At 41.1% G+C, this 26,659-nt stretch overlaps 2 protein-coding genes and 1 long non-coding RNA gene across 5 annotated transcripts in view; 2 read left to right on the top strand and 1 right to left on the bottom strand.

Moving 5' to 3' along the window:
* ppp3cb (protein phosphatase 3, catalytic subunit, beta isozyme) overlaps positions 1 to 11,712 on the top strand; it is a 34,400-nt gene extending 22,688 nt beyond the window's left edge. For 2 of the 3 annotated variants that reach the window (XM_058649747.1, XM_058649748.1), the window contains exons 6-14: positions 1,046 to 1,185; positions 2,331 to 2,408; positions 3,614 to 3,708; positions 3,912 to 4,037; positions 4,706 to 4,783; positions 4,881 to 4,965; positions 5,772 to 5,869; positions 8,017 to 8,064; positions 11,085 to 11,712. In XM_058649747.1, the coding sequence (XP_058505730.1) occupies positions 1,046 to 1,185; positions 2,331 to 2,408; positions 3,614 to 3,708; positions 3,912 to 4,037; positions 4,706 to 4,783; positions 4,881 to 4,965; positions 5,772 to 5,869; positions 8,017 to 8,064; positions 11,085 to 11,263 (927 nt within the window). In that variant the 3' untranslated portion in view covers positions 11,264 to 11,712. The remainder of the gene's footprint in view (positions 1 to 1,045; positions 1,186 to 2,330; positions 2,409 to 3,613; positions 3,709 to 3,911; positions 4,038 to 4,705; positions 4,784 to 4,880; positions 4,966 to 5,771; positions 5,870 to 8,016; positions 8,065 to 11,084) is intronic. The other variant, XM_058649749.1, reaches the window with a different exon arrangement.
* Positions 11,713 to 15,836: 4,124 nt separating this feature from the next.
* On the bottom strand, positions 15,837 to 17,827 carry LOC131472493 (uncharacterized). Its single transcript, XR_009242102.1, has 3 exons — positions 17,751 to 17,827; positions 15,981 to 16,045; positions 15,837 to 15,887 (listed from the first exon to the last, which is right to left on the bottom strand). It is a non-coding gene; the product is annotated as an uncharacterized LOC131472493 (long non-coding RNA).
* sting1 (stimulator of interferon response cGAMP interactor 1) lies at positions 16,690 to 23,532 on the top strand. Its single transcript, XM_058649751.1, has 7 exons — positions 16,690 to 16,764; positions 17,251 to 17,471; positions 17,755 to 17,941; positions 18,847 to 18,955; positions 19,636 to 19,880; positions 21,723 to 21,909; positions 22,302 to 23,532. The coding sequence occupies exons 2-7, from the start codon at positions 17,251 to 17,253 to the stop codon at positions 22,565 to 22,567; spliced, it is 1,215 nt and encodes a 404-aa protein (XP_058505734.1). The 5' UTR covers positions 16,690 to 16,764; the 3' UTR covers positions 22,568 to 23,532.
* Positions 23,533 to 26,659: the final 3,127 nt, after the last annotated feature.

Genomic DNA, 26,659 nt, shown 5'->3' with positions numbered 1-26,659 from the left:
AGTTCCCAAAGACCAAACAGAGGCAGAATAATAACCTCAAGAACAATAAAAAGTGCAAAGCTTTAATTATAAATATTAGCAGTAAAAGTACAGGCAGCGTGCAAACAGAGATATATTTGTCTTAAATTAAATATGAAAGGTTAATTTTCTCAAAGAAACTAGTTCAATAGTTCAGTTCAATATCTGTGTTTGTAGAATGACTAATGTTCTCTTACAGTTATGTTTTAAGTAAAGTAGAAAAACCTGAAAACAGTGCAAGAGTTTCTTTAGTTCTTCCACTTTACTGGAGTTACTGCTGATTCATATGCATTTCCTTGACCCTATGAACAGTATAATAAATACACGCTGAGAGAAACACTAACATCTGGATTGACCTACTGTGTGAGCAATACTGAAACACATCTGTGAGCACTGACCAACCCACATTATGCCATTAAACCAGCCGCCACTGTAAAAGCAGAGAGTTCATAAGAAACAGATAATATATACACACATACACACACGCTGTGTTTACAGTTAATACAGAATACAAAGCCCCCCCCCCCCCCCACACACACACACACACACAAGCACAGTGACATGAGAGCACACACTTCCTCATCTAATGGCAATGTTTCCATGGTGAATCTGCTGGTGTGACATCTTCTCCCTCCTGTGTGGTGAGGGTTGCCATGGAGATGCTCTGCTCTGACAGTATGTGTTTGTGTGCATTTGTGTGCGCCTTTCTTCCTCCTCTGATTTATACAGTATTGATTTATGCATATGAGTGTGCTTGATATGACTGAAGACTGAACCTTTTGACTTGTATGAAGGTATGTGTATATATATATAGATATATAGATATATATATCTATATATATATAGATATATATGTATATATATGTAGATATAGATATAGATATAGATATATATATATACATACATATATATACATATAGTTGTTTCTGTGTAACTTTCTGTGTATACATTGGCTTCTAATGATGATTATATTTAGTGTGTTTCTTTGTGTGTATTTGTGTGTGTGTGTGTGCGTCCTATGTCCTAGTTGGACCGATTCAAGGAGCCGCCGGCCTTTGGGCCCATGTGCGACCTGCTGTGGGCGGACCCCCTGGAAGACTTTGGCAATGAGAAGACCCAGGAGTATTTTGGCCACAACACAGTCAGAGGCTGCTCCTACTTCTACAGGTACAGGACAAAACAAGTCCTCATAGTAACACCGACAAAAGGATATATTACATAAGAGTAGTGGCAACTTATTATAGAGGGGGAACAGCCCAAATTGGAGTGGATTTAATCACAGATCCCTGCACTTGTGAAGCTTGTGGATATTGAAGGTTGACTGTGATCACAGTACATGTGAATTGTGCAGTCAGAAATAAGACTGCTACTCTCAGATGTGTTCTTTTCTGTGTGTTATTGCAATTTGCCTTTTATTTACTAATCACAAATGTAATACGAGTTTGTGTACAGGATGTTGATTATGAGAGGAGAGATACGTCCTGGCTGGTTACATCACGTCCAAGATACAACAGTGATTGGGACTTGTACAAGAGACAGAAAATCTTGGCCTCTTCTCTCTCTCACTCTCTCTCTCTTTCTCTCTCACACACACACACACACACACACACACACACACACACACAAAGTGTACATAAACACAGCACATTCACAAACACATACACACAGTTCCGTTTCAGCATGAAACGATATCCCACAATCCCCAGGGAGACTGCACGGTTCTGTTGCTATGACGACTGGCTACTCCTGCCAGATATGAAGTGATATTAAGATACAGTGAGAGAAAGAGGGAGAGCAACACAGAAGGAGGGTGATGGTGGTGGTGGTGGTGGTGGTGTTCGGGTAGAAGATGAAAGCTGGGACGTTAAAAAATAATTATGGAGGAATGTAAAGACGACGAGCTGAAGCTGGAGCACAGACGGAGAGCCGGTGCAGTGGTACTTGGGTTCCTCGCGTGTAAAAGTTGGTGTTATGACATGTTATCTGAGGAGAACACTGTGTTTTCTATGTTTAGCAGACACAGCATCAATCGTCCTGACTCAGTGTACCACTGAGGCGGCCATAGCTCAGTCCTGCCTGTGCTCGTTGATGCCCCCTGCTGGTCCCAGCGTGACGTGACATTAGAAAACAAGAGGCCTACTCATCTCACTCTGTTCAACTTTAAACACTTCCATCTGTGTTGTGGTTTATAAATCAGGCTTAATATATAATATAATGACACATGATAACTGTTTTTGCATTATTCCTGTTTCAGACGTACATTACGTGCTCGCTCTCACTCGTTCTCTCTGTGTCGCTCCTTGTGTCCCCAGTTACCCAGCAGTGTGCGAGTTCCTACAGACCAACAACCTGCTGTCAATCATCAGAGCGCACGAAGCACAGGATGCTGGGTAAGCTGACTGACTGTCACAGCTCAGTCTCTCCTCTCGGCTTAAAAGGGATCACCACTTAATTTAATGGCCTACCTTGACGTTTCATGTGCTGGGCTGTGACTTTGCTTTGTGTGGGAATTGGCACAATAAGAGAAACACACTCCACATTTTTGTCCCTCTGTCACCCTGAAACTGTGTTGTTTGCGTTGTCTTAAACTACGGTCGCACACTTCTTCAAAACAGCATGTTAAGGCAAAGGGCCATGTGAGGCTTACACTACTTTTCTAAATAAAGACAGAGGGAGACAAACACAATATCTGGTGCCCAAATACAAATCCATTAATGGCATCTGTTAACTCAGTGAAAATCCTCTAACTGTAATGCTGCAATTAAGGCAGTGCTATTCTGAGTTGTACTGTTTGTGAACCCATTAACAGCATTTTGTCTGTCCTGCTGCACAATAGTCTGCGTAATCATCCAGAGCCGTGCTGCTCTTGGCAAAAGGGCAGGTTAAAAAGAAAACATCATTTTAGTCGACTGAGCTTCTGTGCTTTTACCTGGAAATCCAGATTAGTCATTGAGTTCTGTAACCTTTACGAGACTGTGCTATCATGCGGTCTTATCTTTGTGGGAACTAATGACTCGTGTGCTTGAGTCAAATATCATGCGTCATCTCAGGAAACACAATTGTACCGAGACATTTTCTGTTTATAAAGATACACATACTTTTTTTAATTACACAATAAATTCATTATTTTTAAAAGATGCAGCCCTAATAGTAGCTAAATCAGACCATTAATCCATCCTTTTGTTATATTGTTATGTTCCATAGAGTCAAACTCTTCCAAAACTTGTTATTAGGTTCATCCTTATTTTTACTTTCTACAGCAAAGTGCAATGTGATGATGTCTTTAAACCAGCGAGAAGTTCCACCAATATCCTGCTTCTTCCATGAGCAGGTGCTACGTCATTTAGCCACCGGAACTAGACTTAAATCTTCCTGTGACTACGGTGCTGACACTTCAGGGTCCTTCAAAACCTGCTCAGTGGCACGTTTACACACACACACACACAGATCTATGTGTGGGATCCTGTTTCTCCTTCTTTTGTCTCCTCTTCAGCCTCTCCCTCTTCTTGCTCTGAAGCAGACGGTCAGTTTTTGTCCACAGAGTATGTTTTTATCTGAATAATGTGGGCGTCTGTTTGTGTCTCTTTTTCTTCAGGTACCGTATGTACAGGAAGAGTCAGACTACAGGTTTCCCCTCCCTCATCACCATCTTCTCTGCTCCAAACTACCTGGATGTGTACAACAACAAAGGTCTGACACACACACACACACACACTGAAATACACACATAATAAACATATATGCGAGCACTGTTGTGCTGATATTTTTCAGCCAACTCTAAACGGGAAACATTTACAGTATATTCATTTGTACTTTTATCTTCACTACTTTGTGATTGTAACAGTTTAAGGTAAATGGCTCATCTCTCTCTCTGTATGTGTGTGTGTGCACAGCGGCAGTGCTGAAGTATGAGAATAATGTGATGAACATCCGTCAGTTCAACTGTTCTCCTCATCCTTACTGGCTTCCAAACTTCATGGACGTCTTCACCTGGTCTCTGCCTTTCGTGGGGGAGAAGGGTAACACACACACACACACACACACACACACACACACACGTTTGCGCTTCATTCACAGTGAAGACATCATAGACCCTTACCCTAATTGTAACCATCACAACTAAATGCCTAACCCTAATACCACCAAAACACTCTTTAAAGCCAGAATGTCCTCTTTTTGAAGACGAACACACACACACAGTAAGGCCTAATCCACACAGAGCCATAACTTTCCTTATACGATAATTTTCTTTTTTCATTCTTAAATCAATTCTTACATAAGTGATAATTAACTCCTAAAAATTAAACACGGCGTCATTTCACAAATCAAAAAACTGCCCAAAATGACCCTAAAACTGTTTTTGCCAGGCCTGTATGTGGTGCTGTACACAAAAATACACAAAAAATGGTCTCACAGGAGCCTTTGCATAAAGCTGTGCCATGAACATAACATCTAGTGGGGTTAAAGGTTAGGTTAGAGAGGTGGAGCTGTGACTTTATTGTTTTGCCAAAGTTGTATATTCGTTGGTGTTGTAAGAGTTTTCTACTCTGGGACAGCTTGTTTTGCAGATTGTCTTAAATACATTTTTGTGTTCACAAGCCTTCAAACATAATTAGGTCAAGTCATTTTTGGTGATGCCAAGGAGAGATAATGATGGTAGACACATGATGGTCTCTTTGTGCTACAGTCACTGAGATGCTGGTGAACGTCCTGAGCATCTGCTCTGACGACGAACTCATGAACGACGGAGAGGAGATCTTTGACGGTGAGAGGAAACAGCTAATATGTGCTTGTAAATACGTTTTTGCGTACATTTGCTGTGTTTTGATTAATGATGACGTTTGTGCTTGATCGCCTTACAGCCAGTGCAGCTGCAGCAAGAAAAGAGGTGATCAAAAACAAGATCCGAGCTATTGGGAAGATGGCCAAAATGTTCTCTGTTCTACGGTGGGTTTAGACATACGTGTGTAAAGCCCTCGTCTCTGCGTGTTTCCATTAGTGATAGTACCTGGTACAATGTCAAAACTGTAGATCAATTAAAAATACTAAACAATCCTAAAACTGTGGGTTAATCTCCAACAATTACCATGGAAATGTCTAAAACCTCAATATTTAACAGAGGAGTCTGCGATGGTGAGCGGCATCACAAACCCTGCCGCTGTATTTCAGTCCAGTGACTGTGTCAGACGGAGTCTGTGCTCCGGTCATGCAGGAAGTGCTGAACAAATCTTTATAACTGATTCTAATGATTCAGTTACACTGAAAACAACTGCTTTACAAGTCACAAGTTTGTGTGCGTCGCGTGTTAAACGAAGTCACGGCAGTTTCGTGCAGCCGTGCTGTGATGACTCCGCCCACGTTGAGGAGGTACTATACAGTATATTGTAATGGAAAACCAACCAAACCGGTTGAGGTGAGGCGAGCAGGGACCATGTAGTGGAAACACTGCATACGTCAATGCATTATCCTCTGAAGTCATGGAAAACAGTGTGTGTGTGTGTGTGTGTTCGCGTATTTCATTTAAGCTCTGCAGAAATTAATCAGCAGTCATCAGATTGTCAGTCCCTTGATACCATGTTTAAACCCACAAGAGTGTTTTACTGTTTTTGCAGATGTCCATTGTGGGACGGTGTGTAATTCTCTGCATGTCTCTCTTTATCACCTCTTCTCTCTTTTTATTCCACACACTCACACACACACACACACACCTGTCTCACACCCACATATACATACCATCTCTGTCTGTCTCTCAGGGAGGAGAGTGAGAATGTGTTGACCCTGAAGGGACTGACTCCTACAGGCATGCTGCCCAGCGGAGTGCTGTCTGGGGGCAAACAGACTCTGCAGAGTGGTGAGTGTTTCACACGTGTGCACACACACACACACACACACACACACACATACTGTACATACACACACACACCTTTCAGAACAGATTCAAAGGACACACACACACACACGTAGACACAGGCTGACTCTCTGCTTTGGACCATCTTCCAGTTCCTTCCCGTCCTCTTGTCATTCTTCTGACTCAGTCACACTCACTCTCTCCACCTCACCTCACCAGTGCTGAGGACACTAACAGCCTGCTGGTTGTGTGAGTGTGCGTGTGAGAGACAGAGAGAGCGATACGGAATGTCCTGATTATTTATTTAAGTTCCGTTTTTCCGAGAGCGGTTGTATGAGGTGCTGACACACACACACACAGTAGTCAATGCTTATACTCACTCAATACGTAGACGTGCACAGTTTAATCGAGCTACGGTCATAGTCTGACTAAGACAGGCAATCGGACAACTTGCTGAGTCCGAGTATACATGTGGAGGAGGAAATCGATTTATTGGCCGTGTACGTCTGACTCCGCCTCCGTAGGTGGCGCTGTATCTCTCTATAAGCTAGTGCGTATTGAATCAGTTTGCGTATTGGTTCTATATGTTTTGTACCTGCTGTACATGTAAATCCTGATGACGCCGCCTCCGCATGATTTCCAGCAACAGTGCGACAGTTTATACGTCATCTCATTCTACTTCCGTGTCCAGCTGATCCTATATGCATGAGTAATCAGACTATGAATCGCATTATATAGGTGTGTTAGTCCAAGACTAGCTCGATTTTAGTCAGACTAACGTGCTTATGTGCCATTAGGAAAACCAAATAATTGTCTTAGTCTGACTGAAATCTGTCTTTTAACATGCATGTAAACGCGAGCTCGCCAAATAAAATCTATATCTGTTGAAGGCTACCTTATCTTCAAGAAACTTGTCGTATGACAGCTGGTCCCTGCTTTTAGACGGGGACACAGGAGCTGCTGTTCTGCTGCCTCATTAATACATTTGTGTCAGTTTGGTTAATGTGAATGAAGTATTTACAACACTCAAGTCACAAATAACACATTTTTACATTACATTACATTACATTACATTACATGTCATTTAGCAGACGTTTTTATCCAAAGCGACTTACAATAAGTGAATTTCAACATTTGGGTACAAACAAGAGCTAGAAGTAAGTAAGTGCGTCGAGTAAGCGGAACTATTTGCAAACTTACTGATAGAGGCAGCAGTGAATCAACAACTTCCGTGCGCTGTGGTGTAAAATGGCTGACAAAGCAACACAATCTTCAGTGTCTAGTTGGAAAAGTCTGTCTAGCAGTGTGCAGGAGTTAAGTGGGAGTAGATTTTTACCAGGTAAGCCTTTTGTTAAGTGGCTAAAATATCAGCGCTGACTCATGTGTCAGTGCCTCATACAGCAACTCTTCAAAGAAGCGGAACTGTTTCTTGTAAAGTCCAGCGGTGCAAAGACAGGCCGTGAGTGGACATGCAGTCCCAGTGTGTGTGAGTTAACACCAGCTACTGCGAACTCTGACCGCGCCCTAACTTCATCACATGACCGAAGCCTGAAACGTTCTTTTGAGTCGACAAATTAAGTGAACGTGGTCCGTTCAGCTCGTTTCTGTCAGTCGACACAAAACGACACACAGCGTCAGTGTGTGTGACGGGTGATTATGTTCATTTACTAAACCACGACATTGACACTTTTTACTAATGTGAAGTCACGAGGCAGACAGGAAAGTGTGACAAGTGAGAGAGGAGGGTTTTACATTTAATCAATAATTCATCGCTCTTATCATGTCTGAGAAAATTGTATACAGAAATCTTCCCTGACTGCACTTCACTCCTGAATCTGCTTCATTTCCTGCCGGCAGTCTTTTCTGGCTAATGACTTTTTTTTTGTGATGGACCAACCAAAGTGATTATTTCATCCATCTTGAGATTTTGGAGGATCCTCCTCAAGCTGCAATTTCCCATAACCGCTTCTTTGCCTCCTCAAGCCTCACATTTATACATAACTGCACAGAAGCATGTTTCAGCCTTCACCCCTTTCTTCTCCTCCTCCTCCTCCTTTCTTTGCACTTCATCTTCCCTCTGGGGCTGTCGTCTTCTCTCTCTCTCTTCCTCTCCTCCTACCTCTTTACTTTTCTCTCTGCCCATCCTTCAGCTACCATTGAGGCCATAGAAGCCATCGAGACAGTTAAGGACGCCGAAGGTAAAACCTCACTCATCTCACTGTGTGTGTGTGTGTGTGCGTGCGTGCGTGTGTGCGTGTGCAGCATGGCTGCGCTCTCAGCCACCCATGCTCATAAGATCATAGATTTTCCTTACCCACGATGCACTAAGCTCTTCTAACCACATCAGCGCTCACAACAAAACTAAACCCTGTTGCACGCTAACGTCGCCACACTCAAACACACCAACATGAACACACATTTGCTTCAGCTAAAACAGGAATTACACCTTCGCTGCCAACACACACACACACACACACACACACACACAATCATTTATTTTCAGTCCCATTCAAGTCCAACATACATCACACGTCTTACACAGAGTGTAGAAGAAGAGCGGGAGTGTGGGTGGGAGTGGGTGTTGTGGGGGTGGGCAGGGTCGCTCAGACCTCTCCTCGTCTGCAGTGTGCTACTGTCCTTCTCTCTATATTTCATAGGAGCTGTAGTTCTGTAGAGGATGAACATGCAATCAATCTGTTTCTCACCACTCACCTGTAAAACTCACATTTTTCTACTAACAAACCAAATCGGATGGTAAAATATTCTAAATTCAAAATTCAATTCAGTTTTTCAAAGAGCTTTTGACCAAATTCCATTCTTCTCCAGGAGAAGCGTCACCTTTAGTACAGAAGGTGATGTTCTGAGGTCATTTGCTGAAGAAGAGTGTGGGACATGGTCAAAAACCCCTATGATTTTTGCGAGTAAGATTTAGTGAAAAGTTCCAATATGCAATACTTGAGCATCGCAGTTGAGCATGCATGTCCGGATACATGGATAAGAATGAATCACCAAATCTAAATCCATAGTGTAAAGAAAAGAGACAGAATTTGACAGACAGGTTCTCGTGTGAACAGATTGTGGTCATGGATGGTGTTTGTGTTTATTCTGTGTCCATAGACTGAGTTATTAATCTGCATGCGTAGTTAACTGTAGTTTCTGTGTTTGTACCCTTAGCGCTGTCTTTGGCTTACAGTCCATAATTTGTTTAAATGATGGCTGTGTCCTGTGTTCTGTTTTACTGTTCTGTAATATGATATGTTGGATGTCTGCTGTGTAACACAGCAGCAGTTTGTGAGGAGGTACGTGAGTGTAAAGGTAGTCGTTTTTCTTTCAAAAGGGCCGTCAGTCCCTCCACAATTTTAGCTGATTTTAAAGTATGAAACTCAAACATCATGGTGTTCATGACAAATTCTCTAAGAAATCATACTTGTCATCTGCTCCATGCTTTCCTCTGCTACATATCTAATATAAAGGTGAAGAACACTGATTTCAAAATGTTCAGAAACTGTAGAAAAAGTGTCTCTTACATTCAAACCATTGTCAAATTCATTCACACGATGCTAATTAAGCCTAAATCGCTCCACAAGACTCAGCATAATGTTTAGATCTGGTGTTGTGGGGTGTGATTCCCACGCTGCACACAGGAAGTGATCCGTTTCAGAGGCAACAGCAACACTGGGCGAGTAAAGTGAGACGACTGCAAACAGGTCAGAGTACGACTGAAAACACAAAGAAGCGTCCATGAAAGGTTTTCTACTGCTGAAAAATCAGTTTGAGGGGTTGTCATGTCTGATAGTTTTGCTTGACAGGTAACTCCTCAGGTAACTCCTCAGGTAAATATTATAATGACTGGAATATTGAAATAACTGACAATAAAAAATTGGCTCAAACATGAGAGGTGAGAGAGGTTTTAAGGATCTACTGTGTTATGTTCAGTCTCTGTGTCTGTCTCTTAATATACCAGGTGTCTCAGACTACTGATCTAGGATCAATGGTGCAATGACCAAACTAATCCTAGCTCAGCTTTCTGACAACAGATGAACACTGGCTGATGTGTGTGTGGACGTTGGTGTAGGAAAAGTGTAGATGTGCACATTAGGCATGGGACGATCCCACAATTTCATATTAGGATTATTCTGACCTAAATAACTGCAGTTCTAGTTGCGATAATTGTAGAAATCTGCTGACAACTCTTAAAATGCCTGTAAACACATTGGAATCCCTTCATCTTCTAGTGCAGTGAGAGAATATATCTTGAAAAACTGGAGTCTTATAAAGATCATTATACAGGGTTCCCACAGGTCCTTGAAAGTTAAGGAAAAAAAGTTGTGAAATTGGAAAAAAGGCCCTTTAAAGTTTTTGAAAATCACCCTAAATAGACATGGGTCATTGAAAGCGTTTTGTGGAAGAGAAGTGAAGTTGATATTTGTTTGTTTTCAAGCCCTGCATGGCTTAAAGTACGTAGACTAGGCCTAGGCAGAACAGTGAGCGAGTAACGTGAAGCAAGAGAGAGCAAATGACGACGTCATGCCTGGGAAATGTAAATTCCATTATCTTAACAAAACTTCAAAGACTGACTTTGCCCAAGAATCCAAGGACAATCCCTTGTCCAGATGCAGAGCAAATCAATAACAGTCCCATCTTAAGGTGTGTCAGCACATTCAGTCCTTGAAAAGTCCTTGAATTTGATGTCAACCAAGGTGTGGGAACCCTGATTATAATTCAAGAGGTACTGAAATGGCTGCAGAGATGCAGACTGCCCCGTGTGGTGCTTCAAAATAAATCTCTAGGACTGTATGTTGGCAAACAGGACAGTATTTTCCAGTCCTGATAAAATCGTGTATTGTCCCATTCCTAGTGCGTACATTACTGAACTCTGTTTATCCAAACCACTGATGGCCTTCAGCTTAAGGGAGCATCACAAACCAGATTATCCAAATGTTCTTTCTGGTGAACTCAAATGAAAGCCTTTAACATTTGAATTTGAGCACAATGTGTGCTTTGGGAATGTTTGCATATTCAAGCTACTAAAATATGGTTTGGAATTTCAGTCGAGTTCAGTGTGATCTGAATCTGCCCTTCAAAGTTGCCACGGGGTTTGGATACACACGACTCTACTGAATGTATTTTTGGATATTAAGTCGTGTATGCTTGTGTCTGTCTGTGTGTGTGTGTGTCTGTCTGTGTGTGTGTGTGTGCGTGTGTGTTATCTTTGCAGCCATCAGAGGCTTCTCCCCGCAGCATCGGATCAGCAGTTTTGAGGAGGCCAAAGGTCTGGACCGGATCAACGAGAGGATGCCACCGCGGCGCGACGGCGTCAACAGCGTGGGCCTGTCAATGGGCCGCATGAACATGGGAGAGCCCAATGGCACCGACAGCAACAGCAATATCCAGTGATGGACTTACACTCCCACATGCTCTGACACATACCTACAGTTACCACACTGACACGGTACCATATTTATAGATACGTGTATATAGGCATATTAAAAAACAGCATCTCACACACAGTATTTCATACACGGCTACAGACGACACACATATGCAAATACACACACACATGATTACCTACTCCTTTTCCTGTTGCCCTCAGCTGTATCTAAAGGCATGAGCGTACCTGGACTTTACCACCAAAGGCTGAATCTCCTCATTGTACTGATCGGCCATATTTAGAGAACTACAACTCCCATGTATCTGCACAACAACGACAGGGGGGGGGGGGAAACTGCTCCCCCATGCAAAACAGGACGAGCTGCTGTTCATGTGTGTTGGGATCACCAGTGTAGGCATGATGTGGCTGTGTCAGTGTGTGTGTTTTGTCAGGTGGGGGGGGGTCAGGTGTTTGCACGTGGAGTTTGGGGGTGGGGGGGGGTTGTGACGATCAAGGGTTGGGGGGGCGTTTAAGATATGCGTGGTTGTTTTTCCTGTGACTGTCCCACAAACAGGAGGTGAAAGCAGATTTGCGACGGGATGATTTTGTAAAGTAACACGTTCTCCTGCCTGCGTGCACATGCTTCAACATGTAAATGTCCGTGCGGTTATATTTGAAAAAGTGTTTTCGTTTGGCAAAACACAGACTGATGACGTTGCCGTCGACCGGGCGACAGAAAGAAAACGTTTTGGGACGTGTGGTGTGGTGGTGTGAGATAATTTCAGCTGCAGTGTAATCTGAGCCCTCGCTGACCTTTTCTTCTCGGAAGGAGATTCCCGTTTGCTTTTGTAGCACTGCACTGCACCCGTCCTGCAGCCTGAAGCCAAGTGGAGGCTCTCAACCCCCACCCACCTCCTGAAATACTCTGATCCCATGCCAGAAAAAGCCCTGAGACTGGGGGCCGGATCAGATTCCACCAAGTGTTCCTCCCGACCTGTTGTGTGTAAATAGCATACATTAAGAGGCTCTATTGCACATCTGATGCATATGGTCACGTGATGCCCGATGCAGTATAGTGGCATTAACATGCTTTACAGTATGTACGTGAGAGAGTTGGGATTGAAATGTGAAGTCATACTCTATTCATTCTCTTTCTACATCCTCCTTTCTTCCTGTGTTGCTGTCGGCTGCCAAACAGCAGCAACGGTCGGGAATCTCTGGCCTCAAAAAAAAAACAAAAAACAGGAATTGAAATTTCACAGAGGAAACAAACTCTTCTGGTGAAGGTAGCAGTCCAGACAACAAGGAGAAATCAGAAGAAAAGGTCTTTGTAAAGCATTTATATTAACGCATCAGTGCATGCAGAGTTAAGTTCTTTGATAATAATGTGAAGATTATATTTGTGCTCTGTGTTTCACTATGGTAGGACATTTTCTTTTTGTTTTTCTGGTTAATATAAATGAACTGAGGAATAATGAATTATTTATTTTGTACATAATGTTAATTTATTTTTTTGTATTCATTTTGCGTTCTCTATTTTTTTCTTTCCTCCCCATGTTTTAGTTTTTGTGTTTTCTTTTCCACGACCTGTGTTTGGCGGTTTCTGTCGACGCTGTACAGAATGACGGTGCACACATCTACTCAACGTGTCGAGTCGACGTTCTCTCCTCCTCTTCTTTGTCAGTGTACAGGAGTTGTTTTTAAAGACGATAAATATGACTAATGACAAACAAATATTAAACTAGCATCGATGAATGACCATACTATATACAGAGGCACAGGCATTCAGGCAGCCAGACGCATGATTGCATGGTTAAAACTTGCGCTGTTCAAAGCAAAAACGCAGCAAGAAACATTTTAACAGAAGATCCAGTGTGTTGCCATCACAGTTTAAAGGAAAAAAAGTGTAATCTCTCTGATCATAATTCTTGATGATTCCTCTTGTTATTTGATGATATTTATGATTCTATGATTATTATGATTCTATTTATTATAGACATTATTCTTAATATTTAAGCTCTCTCTCTCTCTCTCTCTCTCTCTCTCTCTCTGCTGGTTGCTCTTCATGTTGCGTTGCTCCTTGGTTGATCTTGTTGTGCTTCTTTGGGAGAGGTGAACCCCCCTGGGAGACCCTGTGCCATTGAAATTGTGCCACGGTTCTGACTCTCTCTCTCTCTCTCTCTCTCTCTCTCTCTCTCTTTCTCTCTGTCGCTCACTCTCTTTCTGTTTTGACTCCCTGTTTCCCACTCTCTCTTTCTTGTTTTCTCTTTCTCTCTCTCTCTGCCCCTCACTCTCTTTCTGTTTTGACTCCCCCAGTCACTAACACTGTAAGCATGCCCCATGGGACGATCCACTTTTTTACTCTTGAATAAAATATGCATGAACCTTTGGTATGGATACTGTGCTTTTTATCTGTAAGAGTGAGCGTGGACACACACACACACACACACACACAGTACTGAAATATTCTACTCAACAAAAAGTACCACTATTGCAAGTAAAAGTACTGGTCTAAAAATGTACTCAAGTTAGAGTAGCTTAAAAGTTACAGTTTTTTAACAAGGTTGGGCGTCTTTCTTGCGTCGTGCAAAACGGATGAGAGGACACTAATCTCACGTTAATTATTTTATAATTAAAGGCAAACCTTTACAAATTAAAGTGATGACAAAATAAAGTATGTAAACGCATAATGTATCAGTCAAAATGGGTCAAAGGTCACAAATGCTTCAACTTTCTCACTCACTCAGGGATCTTAATTAACGCCATAAAACATAGTGAAGTAAGGAACTTCATACTTAAGTAAAAGTAAAATTACAAATAACCTTCGCAATTACAGTAACGTGAGTAAATGTGATTCATTACTTTCTACCTCCACACACGCACGCACACGCACGCACATGCACACGTACACACGCGCACACACACGCACGCACACACGCTATCAAAGCCGGTTGGACTGACAGGACCAGTTATAGAGCTGCTCAATAACAACATGTTCTCATCACCTAAATCCCAGTCAGTGTATCGCTGGCTAATATGCTTTGCTCAGTGTTTCCTCAGAGTCACTTTAAAGATGTGAGCATGTAACTCGTATAATCAGATTTATCGCTCGAGGAGTAAATGTAACAATACAACAATAACATTTTAAAACACTTGAATTAGAGCTAATTAACTTAATAAATTAACTTAAGTGAAGTGAAGAAGATTAGAGAGGAGCTGTTATGATTCCTCACCAGAGAACGTCACTTGTTATAGCAGAGGTCAGAGGGTAGTGACAGTGACACACACCAAATCAGAATAGAAGAAGATAAATATAAGAAATAGGAAAACTATTTTCATGATATTTTCATGATATACAAAGCGCCCTTTGCAAAGTACAAGTACAAAGTACAGGCGTAAGTGATCGCATTAACAAGCTCTGGACGGTGTGACATTGAAGCAGCACGCGCCCTGAAAATGAGGAAGCTTTAGTGACTTCATTCATCATTTGCATATAGACCTTTGATGATAGAAGGTACATGGAAAAACGCAGTGGCACAGGATTGTTGTTTATTTAACACTGTTTGGGAATGTTCTAACGCAGTGGTTCTCAAACTGTTTATACTCAGTTCCTGCTGAGATGATATTGAGCCATTATCACCAACGTTAAGGTGTAAATATGTCGAGCAAAGTCAGCTACAGACTTTTCACAGGAGGTAGATTTATTCCCAGTAATCATCATCTTCCTCTTCCTCACACACACTTCACACACTGGTTTAGTGAAATTAAATTAAGATGGAGTGAGAGATAAGGTCATTCTAATTATTGACATTTAAAGGAACACTTCACCGATTTGCATTTGGGTAGTATTTTTGAAAAATGGTACTTCCCAACATCATTTTCCCCTGAGTCGAGAAATATCTTCATTCTTTTCTTTGTTACGTGCTCACCAGTGACTATTCTTGTCATACAAAGCTAAATGCAAATTGGTGAAGTATTCCTTTAATTTATTATAATTCTTCTGTTATTTGTTCCTATTTCTACACACTCTGGTGCTCCACTCCAATCACATACCCTGGTTTATACAGTAGAACAGTATTTCAGTTTTTTTCCTCCTAGTACCACCAAAGGAAGCACGTGTACCACTGGTGGACCAACTTTCTCACAAAAATAGCAAATATGTGCATTTGAGAAGCTATGTTTGCATTTCTCTTTAATAAATAGATAAATTAAATGGTGCCACTTCATTTTCTGTCAGCTGGTATGTGCATGCTGGAGTAAAAAAAGGCTTCTAAGGTGTATGGATATGGGCCCAGCTCTAAGTTTCTGTGGTTAAAACTAATGACCAAGAGGACGAAACCGCATCAGAAGTCATGAGAGACATGGATTCCCCTCCACTAACATTCAAAAACCACCTGACATCCACGAAGTATACTGACTGACAATAACATCTGCACAAACAGAGGCGGCCGCGACAGAAAAGGCTTGAGGAGTTGAAAGTGTACGTGCAGTAGTTCATCTTTCTAAAAGACGATGTCAATGTTGACATTTCATCACACAAAAAAACAAACTAAGCAACACAACACAACTCATTTCCAACCTGAGATGACAGTTGGTTTGGTCCTTGTCAACAACACGAGCCACCATGACAACACTGATCCCAGGAAACCCCTGCAGACAGAACGAGAGAGAGCAGAATAACACATGTAAATCCAACACAAGTGAATTTTTGGACTTGATTTAACATACAGTCGTACTACATACATGTATATTTGCTTGTGTACATGGTGTTTTTGCTTAAACGTCCTTTATGAGCCATTGAATTGCCCCTGAGGAGGAAAATAAAGGGTATTTTTATTGAATTTGTGCAACAAACAGTTATTAACAGCTCTTCCACAGTGAAATGCAATTTGACAGGTAGCCACGGTGACACTTGCTATAAAGTACAAATCATTACGAAATATAAAGTTTTATGATGAGAAAAAAACTTTTTCATTTGTCTCTCTCGCACTTGTTTTAAAAAACAATAAAAACAAAAACAAAAACAAATGCTCAATAATGGTCTGTGTGTGTGGTGTGTGTGTGTGTGTGTGTGTGCGTGTGTGTGCGTGTGCGTGTATGCGTGTACCAGGTATTACTAATGTTGTGGGGACCAAAACCTGTTTACACAGTCACATTATGGGGACTTGTCCTCCTTGTGGGGACAAAAAGCTAGTCCCCATAACGTAAATTACTACATTTTAAGGTGAAGATATGTTTCATGGTTAGGTTGAGGTTAGGGTTAGGGTTAGGGTTAGGGTTAGGGTTAGGATTAGGATTAGGCCAGTAGTAATTGTGGTTACGGTTAGAGTAAGTCTCCAAGAAATGAATGTAAGTCAATGCAATGTCCCCTCAAGTCATGAATGTCTGAGTGTGTGTGCGTGTGTGTGCATGTACAGACAAAGATAGCAAACTTCCAGGAAATCAAAATTGAAAGTATTGGACTGCTAGAGAAAGGGTGGAGTGTCAGAGGCAGAGTAAGAACAGAAGTAAAGGAAGTCACAACAAGGTTAGTACCTGTATTACTTTATCTCTTTTTTATTTTGAAATACAAATTTGATGAAGACTATATTAGACACAGATATATTCTATGATCCTATCCAGTTCTTAATATTTTTGAAAGTCTTATTCATGCTTTTATCACGACTTGTCTTGCCTCTCAGCCACTTGCTCGTCTGCAGTCTTTGAACAGCGACAGCAAATACGGGTTTTCTTACACTGTCACTGTCAGAGTCAGAGACAGCGAAAAAACCACAGTGTGTTGAGTGCAATTTATTTCTGGAATGTAGAAACACGACACCATCAAAAACTAAAGCATTTAGAAACAAAGCACACCGCTCATAGAGAAACAGAAGATATCGTTGTGCTTTTGTTACGTTTTTCCTGATGTTTTCCTTAAGACACACTGGTTAAGATTTGAAATGAAACAGGTCTGAGAAAGTTTACCCATCAGCGTCACATGTGAGAGTGACACTGACTTTCTGTTCCCTGACAGATGCAAAGCCAACAAGATGCTCTCATCCCGCGGTCTCGGGGGAATTTACCTAAGGTGTGCGCTGCGACGCTGGCTGCCATAACAATAGGAGGCATCATGTTTCTGTCTCCTGAAAGGTTATTTGGCTGGGTTGCTATGGCAACACTTGTCTTGACCCTTGGCCCTCTGCTGCACGGGCTCTGTCTGCTGGCAGAGGAGATGCTGCACCACTCAAACACAAGGTGAGATATGAGATGGAGTAAAGAGGAAAGAATGCCTCTGGTTATTAACTATGCATAAGTGCCGGTGTGTACGAGTAAGTAACATCCACACAGACAATTACAACCTCCCTCAGCATCTCACAGCTCAATGTTCTACTTTTAGGTCTTTCAATATCAAAGTTTTAGTTTACTCTCTCAGAGTAAAACAGTTTTCAGTATAAACTCATTGTTGTAGGACTATTTTGATTAAATATTTGCTAACAGTATAATTTAAATGAGCATTCAACAGTATTGTGTTACCCAGGTATCAAGGGAGGCTGAGTCGTGTGCCTTCAGCCTGTGGTTTGGGGGGAAAGACTCTGCTGGCTGCAGCGTTGGGGATCCTCCTCCTCTACGTGGTTGGATCTCCTCTGCCCGACAGTGGCCAGTCCTGGACACTCGTCTTCCTAGTGCCCATTCTGTACGCGCTGCTCAAAAGCCTGGGCGTCCTGGTAAGATCCAGACTGCAGATGCACGCAGAACAACTTTGATTTTCCTCCTTCCACTGTAGAGCACACACACCAAAAACACGAGTTTGAAATGTTACAAAGAAAAACGTACGAGTGTAGGAAATGTGCCACAATGTAGAAAAACAGAAACTTGCTGTGAGGCAACAGTGTTAGCCACGACTCCACCGTGTGGCCCTTCTTAACCACTGGAAATCAATTATAAACATACAGTATGTTTTAGATAATAGTCGTTATAATATTAAAGCAGTGTCATTTAGAAAATTGAATCTCACATGGCAACCATGGAGTCATTTAGTACTAATTATTAATAATAGTTTACATTATATAATAAATAAATACAACAATAATAATAATAGAAATAAAAATAATAATAAAGTTTTAAAAAGCAAATTTAACAGGCGTCTTCAACTTTCACATTAATCATGATAATTGTCAATATCGACTGATGTGAAAATTGTATATAGTTATAACATTTATCATCCAGTCCTACTGTCACACGGTTTACATTTAGATCATATTAAGAGGATAGGTCATAGAGTTTTGAGTTAGAGTTGAAAAATAGCTGTGATTCAGCAAAGGAGGACTTCACTTCCGACAGAAGAGTCCCTGTGTTGAAACACCTGTCATTGATATGTCATTTCTGGAGTAAAAATAGACTCAGTGTTCATCTTCATCATGATAATCACACTGTCCTCAGAGAATTGTATCAACTCCCCTCAGACTCTTTACAGCAAGCCAGGCTTTGTTCTGTGTGTTTGTTGGGAAGACATTTGTCCAGTTTGGCTGCAGGGATGTCCCCTTTTCTCTGCCGCGCACCTTTAGACAGGTGTTAGGCAGCTCCTGAGCAGAGGGTGAGGTGTTGTGCTGTCTGTGTGCTCGGTGTGCAGGGTCCATCGGAGGTGGAGGTGTCGGACATCTGTGAGGGGAGGAAGATGAACGTGGCCCACGGCCTGGCCTGGTCCTTCTACCTGGGTTACTTACGACTGGTGCTGCCACGTCAGTAATGACACTCACACAACGCTATATTATACTCTATACTATGTCTGTGTTTACGATCTTATGTCCACACTAAAGGGATAGTTCAGGGTTTTTGAGGTAGAGTGTCAGCCTGTTTTGGAAAAAACAACTTAATAACTGTTGTATTTGAAATACTGTCACTGGTTTACCAGGCTGATCTGCTGCATCGTAACACAGACTCAGTGTTTTTGCACTTATGCGCATGCAGAGGTGGAAGAGTACATTCACCTGTCCTCACCATTATCATTTTTACAAGTACAGTACTTCCAAGTAAAAATTTGTAAAATGAAAAAGTACAAGTACACAAAAAACCTACGCAATTACAGTAACACGAGTAAATGCAATTGATCATTTTCCACCTCTGCATGGATGTCTAGGCCTCTTGACAGCATGTTAAATCTAGTGAAATATTAAACATATGGTGAACAGTGGGGATGTTACTTATTTTCTCAGTTGGATGTTGAATTTTCATCTTCTGTCCTCATTCACACGAACAACACGTGGTATCGTGGTTCCCTCTCTAAACAGGTACTCAGCTGAACACTGTCTACTATAACTCTGCATAAGTACCATATTTGTAGCTGTGACTTAAGACCTATGAATGAATAGGAACATATATAAATGATTCAAATGTGTCCCTGTGTCTGTCTGTGTGTCAGGTTTGAAGGATTCAATCAAATCATTTTGTGCCACTCATCAGTCGAGCAGTCCCTGCTGGGGCCGCGGCTCCAGGAAGCTGCTCATCCTGATTCCTCTTAACGCCAACATCGCTCACAAGCTGGAAGACGAGGACGACAACATTCGTTTCTACGACAACCTCCCAAACACTGAGATAGACAGGGCAGGAGTCCGCGGCCGGGTCTACAAGCACAGCGTCTACAGAGTTCTGGGCGAGGATGGGAAGGTAGGTGTGAATGTAATATAGCAGAGTTACAGGTTCCACTTTAAGTTGATCTAAGTTCATGTGTATGAGATTACAGGCGGATGCATATATCTCCCAGAGAAGCTGCAGCTTCAGTGCTAAACTTCTTGTGCTGTAATTCAGTTCTTATTGCCAGTGTGGGTTCAGAGACTCCGTGTGCTGATATTTTCTGCTTTGATAAGATTTGTAAAGACAGAGAGAGAGGGAGTCACAGTAAAGTGACACTCAGGGGACGGTTTCTCTAGATTGTTTTTCAGCATTTCAAGATGACACATCAGTGTGTTTAATATCCAGTAAATCTAATAGAGATTTCACTCTGACTGGAGTCGAGGGCAACATAAAAATCTAGTATTTTATAGGTGCAAGTTGATAATGAATGTTTAACTTTTGTCATTTATTCCATTGTATTTATAAAATACACTCCAATGACACGCATGTATGATATAAGATAAGATACGATACGATGCGATACGATAAGACAAGACCTATATTAGTCACAGCAGCAAAGACAGTAAAGATAAAGGTAATAAATAATAAACATGCATTTCCACATGTGTGAAAGTACAACATAGAAAGATATTAACATTACACTATAAAAAGTTAAAATAGAATGTACATTATAGACAGTTACCAGAATATGTACAGTATGGCCTGGAATGTTGCTGCGTAACTACTGATTAAAGAAAAAATAAACGCACTCAGACTGTTGAGTTGAGGCCATGGTCCCAATGGACTTTTTGTTCGTCTTGTGCTTTAACAAGTTCCCACCAAGTTTCGTGAAATTCGGTGCAACTTAATCTTGGCTTGCTCCTTCCATGTTTCGCCTTAGGGGGCGCTATAGAGCCCTGGAGCAACGCACAGGTTCGGGCCCTATGCCAATATTGCATTTTCGCATTTTTGCATGTGAAATGACAGCAAAGTCATGCAATTATAACAATAATCTGAGGGAAAACAATGGGCTCCTCACACAAACTCATGCCAGGACCCTAAAAAACATGAATGTTACTGTATCAGATCATTGACATTAACATGTGTGTTGCCCTTTTTAGATAGATAAGGTAAATACAATCTGCACACCTGGCCACATATTTCACTTGGATTGGTTTTGGTATATTTGAAGTGCGAGTGTGTAACTTTTAGACTCTCCCTGAGGTTTCAGCATTTATTCCACTGCTAAAAAGGTCAGAGAATATCACACCATGATAAGTCCTATGAAGCTACTTGGGCCATACAACTAAAATTGACTGATTGAACATTGATTGGTCTGGTGTGACCGATGGTCCTATTCAGCAAATGTTACATAGTATTACTTTAAATAAACACGTACACTAACCTTTATTACTAAAGCACATTTTTAATAGTAGGGCATTCTCTTGATGCCTATGATGATGATTATGATGTCTAACCCTGTATTTTACTGAATGACTGATACATTGATTGATAATAATTACTTTTACTCTAAATATTACAGTGTAAACATCAGAGTTCTGTTGTCTTGAACGTCTCTAGAACTACACGGACCTGTGCTGTTTTTTCAACAAAGCCAAGTATCACACTGAGACGCATTAAGAGAAATATTTAATATTACTTAATATTAAGTACAGCAGCTGCAGCCTATTCTTTCCCTTTCGGTACACATCATGAGCACCACCTTCTGGCTACGTATGAGAATTCACCGGTAGAGTAACTGCGCCATCTATCGGTAAAATGTGGTAATGAAGCATTTCTGGTGCTTTTGAAGGATTATCTGTCAGGAAAATGCACTATATCTTTATTTAATGTTTGTCTTTGTGTGTGTGTGTGTGTGTGTGTGTGTGCTGACAGGCTCATGACTGTGTGGCAGAGTATGCCACACCTTTGCTGACATTCTACAACATGTCCCAGGAGAGCAGTGCAGGATTTGGGGAGCCTGAGCGCAGGCAGCAGGTCCTGCTCTTCTACAGAACCCTGCAGAACATTCTGGATCAGTCGCTGGAGTGTCGAAACCGCTACAGGCTCATCCTGCTCAAGGGTCAGAGAGCAGCCCAGTGTGTGTCAAACTGTTTCAAGGGGATTCCACTTTTCATTTTAGTTTGACAATCGGGACGTTTCTTTTAATAGATTTGTTTTGCAATTTATGTGTTAAAGTTTTTCTTACACAGCAGAAATATTCTGCACTGTAAAAAAAACCTAAAATGAAGAGTGAAGGTCAGTGCTGGGAACTTGTGCAAATCTTATATATCTTTGTTAAATTTGGAAAGAAGTAGCCTGTTTTAACAAACTTCTTTGGACACCTGTAACGGTCAAACTAAAAGAAATTGTTTTTACTGTAACTGTGCTGCTGCTGCTTAAAGCTCAGAGGGACGAACCTGGTAAAACAATCAAAAAATAAACGTAAAAATGTAATATTTTCCTTTCCTCCAGATGAACATGATGACGACCCTCACTACTTGTCCAAGACCATCCTCGGACACCTGCGGCAGCAGGAGAAAGAGGAGTTCTGCCTCACAACACCTCCTCAGCAGGACACGGGGCACCCATTAGCAGGTGTCCGGCCTTGTGTTCCACACGGTGACTGGCAGCACATAGAGGCAGAGAGCAGGGAGCCCACGCTCATGTTCAGTCTGGATAAACCTCAACCTCTGAAGGAACCTATTGAGATCACTGACCATTTCCAAGAGGCACCATAATAAACACATACTATAAACACACACACACACACACGTTTGCACAGTATTCATAGTGAGGACACGCTTAGACATAATGCATTCCTTAACCAACCTAAGCCTAACCATGTCTTAACTAGACAGAACGTGAGGACCAGCCAAAAATGTCCTCACTTTCCCAAAATGGCCTCACTCCCTATGGTTTATACGTTTTTTTGGTCCTCACAAAGTGACCCATACAAGAAGACACACACACATTCTTGTGCAGTGTTCTTAGTGAGGACACAAGTAGACATAACGCATTCCCTCACCCCTTAGCCTCACCTTAAAAGTCAAATGTGTACCATACACCTGTACATGGACCAAAGTATGAAGTACTGAATCCAGGTCTTTCAAACAGGCTTCATCTTATCTCCAATGAAGGAGAACACCTCAGCATAACAAGACTCACCTCAGTGCACAAAGCCATGGTCATGGTCATATAAAGACATGGTGTGGAAGAACTTGACTGACCACCACAGAGTCCGGACCTCAACCCCATCGAGCGCCTTTGGGATGAACTGAGCAGAGATTGAGAGCCAGTCCTTCTCGTCCAACATCAGGGCCTGACCTCATTAATGCTCTACAGAATGAGAGGACACAAATTCACATAGAAACACTTTAAAATGTTGCTTTAAAAAACTTTAAAAGTGTGGAAGCTGCTATAGCTCTAAAAGAGAGAACAACTCTCTCCCAGAATATTAAAGTCCTGCATGTGTGTTTGAATACATCATTACAGTCACTGTTGGTGTAATGGTCAAATACTACAATATGTCCAAATACTTTTGTCCATATAGTGTATAGGAAGGTTAACTATCAAAAATGTGAACATGCTATCCATAAATATGTTTGTGTGTAATTGCTTTAAAATCATTTGGTTTTCGTGGCGTCAGAATAATGTAAGTGAAATATAACTGTCATTGACTGCAATAAAAACAAGTGTGTAAGAATTAGTGTGAATTAGTGTGATCTCGGTGAGACTGTAGAGGGCAACAAATGAATGACTTATTTGTGGATTTGATTTGCATAATAAGCACGAAATGCAGGTTGCTGTAAAAACATCGGGCCTCCATAAAGGATTGATAAATTGATTGATTTGTTTATTTAAATGTCATGCACTCAATAGTGTCCAGCACATAAGGGCTTATAAGACACCAAACAAAGATGACCCCATAATAAACACGTTCACAATTTCATAATGATAGTTCCCCTGGAAAAAACAGGTTTGGTATAATATTCTCTTTGTCATTAACCACACATTGTCTACAAACTAAAGCAACATATCACGATCACAAAGCCAAAATAAATCCGGGTTCTCCCCCTGGACTATTTCTAACTATATGTCCCTCTTGTTTATTGTATTCATGGCAGTGGAGCAGAACATGAAATTCATCCTCAACAACATTCAAATCACATAAAACAAATAAATGCTACTCTTCAGCTATCTTTACACCTGCCTGTTTCAACGCCTCCAATGAAATGTTAAACAAGGTTCAGTAATATCATTATTTTGAATTCAAACATAAGTGTATGTGCTTTGGTTTAATCCAGATCTGCTCTCAATGAAGCTCCTCGTCTAAAAAGGCTTATTCCATGAGGAAAAACAAAAAGTGTTTGTGTACTTATATTTATCACCTCTTCTTTTTGAGCAAAAACACTGACCTTGTCAGGACCAGTAGTCCTCATAGAGACCAGAACTTCATTTCTTGTTGACTGTTTAGGGCTAAGATTGTGGTTTGGATACAGTTAGTGTTAGATATTAACTGGTTATGGTTAATAGGCTGTCCTATATGGAAGTCAATGTAGTGTGCAAACCTGTGTGCTTGGTGTGGGGCGGGGTCAACACCAGTATGTTTTACAGCGATCAACAAAACAAGCAGTCACAAGACACCTGACACCCTGTTCATACATGTGACACATGCACACCTGACACGTGCCCGCGCACACACACACACACACACACACACGTACCGAGCGGCAGCTGAAACAGCTCCCTGAGGTTGCATCAGATGTTTTCTCTATCTTCAGATTCAAACCTCATCATGTTAACGTCTATTCATAAACTCTGCATTTTAACACGTGCTTAACACGTATAACGTGTCTGTGTGTAATTGCAGCATGTAGATGGAAATAAAGCAGCATTGTTTGAACATAAACTCCACTGTGTATGGAGTCAATTTGGCAGTTACTGTTCCTCATCTGTAAAGGGAAGACATTTGGTTTTCTTTGTTTCTTATGGGGGATTTTTCACTTTTAACTGTACTGAAACAGAGGTGGTGGAGAAAAACAACTACACCTCACCTCCACACAAGATAGAGTTAATTATTAGTCCCACAATGGGGAAATTCACATTGTTACAGCAGCAAGGACAGTCAGGGAAACGGTAATAAATAATAAACATGTATTTTAACATCTAAGAATGTAAAATAAAGGAGATATTGACTATTAATTAAAAAAAAAACAAAGGTCAGTCCCAGTAATGAGGAATTACAGGAATTACAGCCTTTATAAGCTTGATTCTGTTCATGCACAAATTAGGTGGATTCTGTTGTCAGTATTGTTTTTCTCCTTCATTTCCACAGGCTGATGCAAGCTCTGACTGACTGAAAAAGAAACTGCTCCAGGGTTTTTAACAAGTTTGTAGTTCATTTACTTTGCTCCACACTGAAGGAGCTGAGATAAACAATGTGTAACAGTAACAACCTTTTATTAAATAAAACATTTTAGTCGATAATCTAGAACAAAATCAAGTTTCAGATCAACATGAACCTGTGGACAGTAATATTAATTGCTGTAGAAAGCAACACAATAAGCTGTGCTTGATATGATGAGTGTGTGTTTAGATCAACACTGACTCTTGTTTACAGACATGTGAGTTGGAGCTGTGGCCTCAGGCTACGGATACTGGTTGATCCTGTTCTCTACCAAAAACACTTCATCCAGCCGACATCAGCTGACACACGGAGGATTTGAATTTTGAATAACACTATCTTAGGGGCACTACTCGGTTCCTTTACCTGTGACCATCCACACAATTTATAATGTGTGTACAATGTAAGATGAACAACGTTGCTTTTTTGATGCAGACAGGCTAAAGTGAGAGGATCAACAGTTAACATTAAATAATACATGAATAATAGCACATAAGTTAAACACACTATGAGAAAGTAGTGAGTGTATGCCATCACCACATTCTGTAATTCCCCCACAGCTCCATACAATGACACTACAGTGACAACACTTTCTGATGACACTATGTAGCCTGAACATGATTGGTTGGCAGGTGTGATGCAACAGTTAGGGTTTTTACAAAGACGAATTGTTAATGTGCAACTTCCTTAGGAGTGTCTGCTCTCACGTCATGACATTTAGCCAACCAGCACGTAGCATATATACATATGTGTGCGTATATGTGTGTATTTGGATTAGTCACTCTTTTCTGGCACAAACACCGACCTTGTCAGGACTAGTAGTCCTCATGGAGAACAAAACGTGGTCCAAAAGAGTCAGAATCTCATTTCTGATTAACTGGTTAAATTTAAGGCTATGGTTATGGTTAAGGTTATAGATTATGCTTTGATTGTGCTTTGATTAACCCTAACCCTCTCCAAATGAATGGAAAGCTGTGTGAACCTAACCCTGTTCAGGCATCTTTGTGAGGACCAAAAAACCTGTTAACCACAGAAAGAGAAGACATTATATGGTCTCATGTTCTGTCACACTGAAAATGAGGGTTAGGGTTAGAATTAGGTTTAGGTTCAGTATTTAGGTGTGATTTTAAAGGTTAAGGAGTAAAGGGCAATGAGTGTCCTGCTATACAAGAATTTGTGTGAGTATGAAAAAATGTGTTAAGTGGAGTGATTGTCTACATTTTCTACATTTTCTACATTTTCTAATATCAGGTTGTCAACCACAAGTGAATCTATTTGGGGTAAATATTTTCTTTGTTAAGGGAGTTACAGTGAACAAACATTATGCAGTCAATGAAGGATCAAAACACACTCCTGTGTTGAATGGACACGCGTCTGATGCTCCACCAGGTGTGTGTATGTGTCTGAATGGCGTGTGTCTTACTCA

This window comes from Solea solea, chromosome 14 (genome assembly GCF_958295425.1).
Source record: "Solea solea chromosome 14, fSolSol10.1, whole genome shotgun sequence".
Taxonomy (NCBI): Eukaryota; Metazoa; Chordata; class Actinopteri; order Pleuronectiformes; family Soleidae; genus Solea; species Solea solea.
Note: the sequence above shows the minus strand (reverse complement) of the source record. Positions and strands in the feature narration are given on the sequence as shown.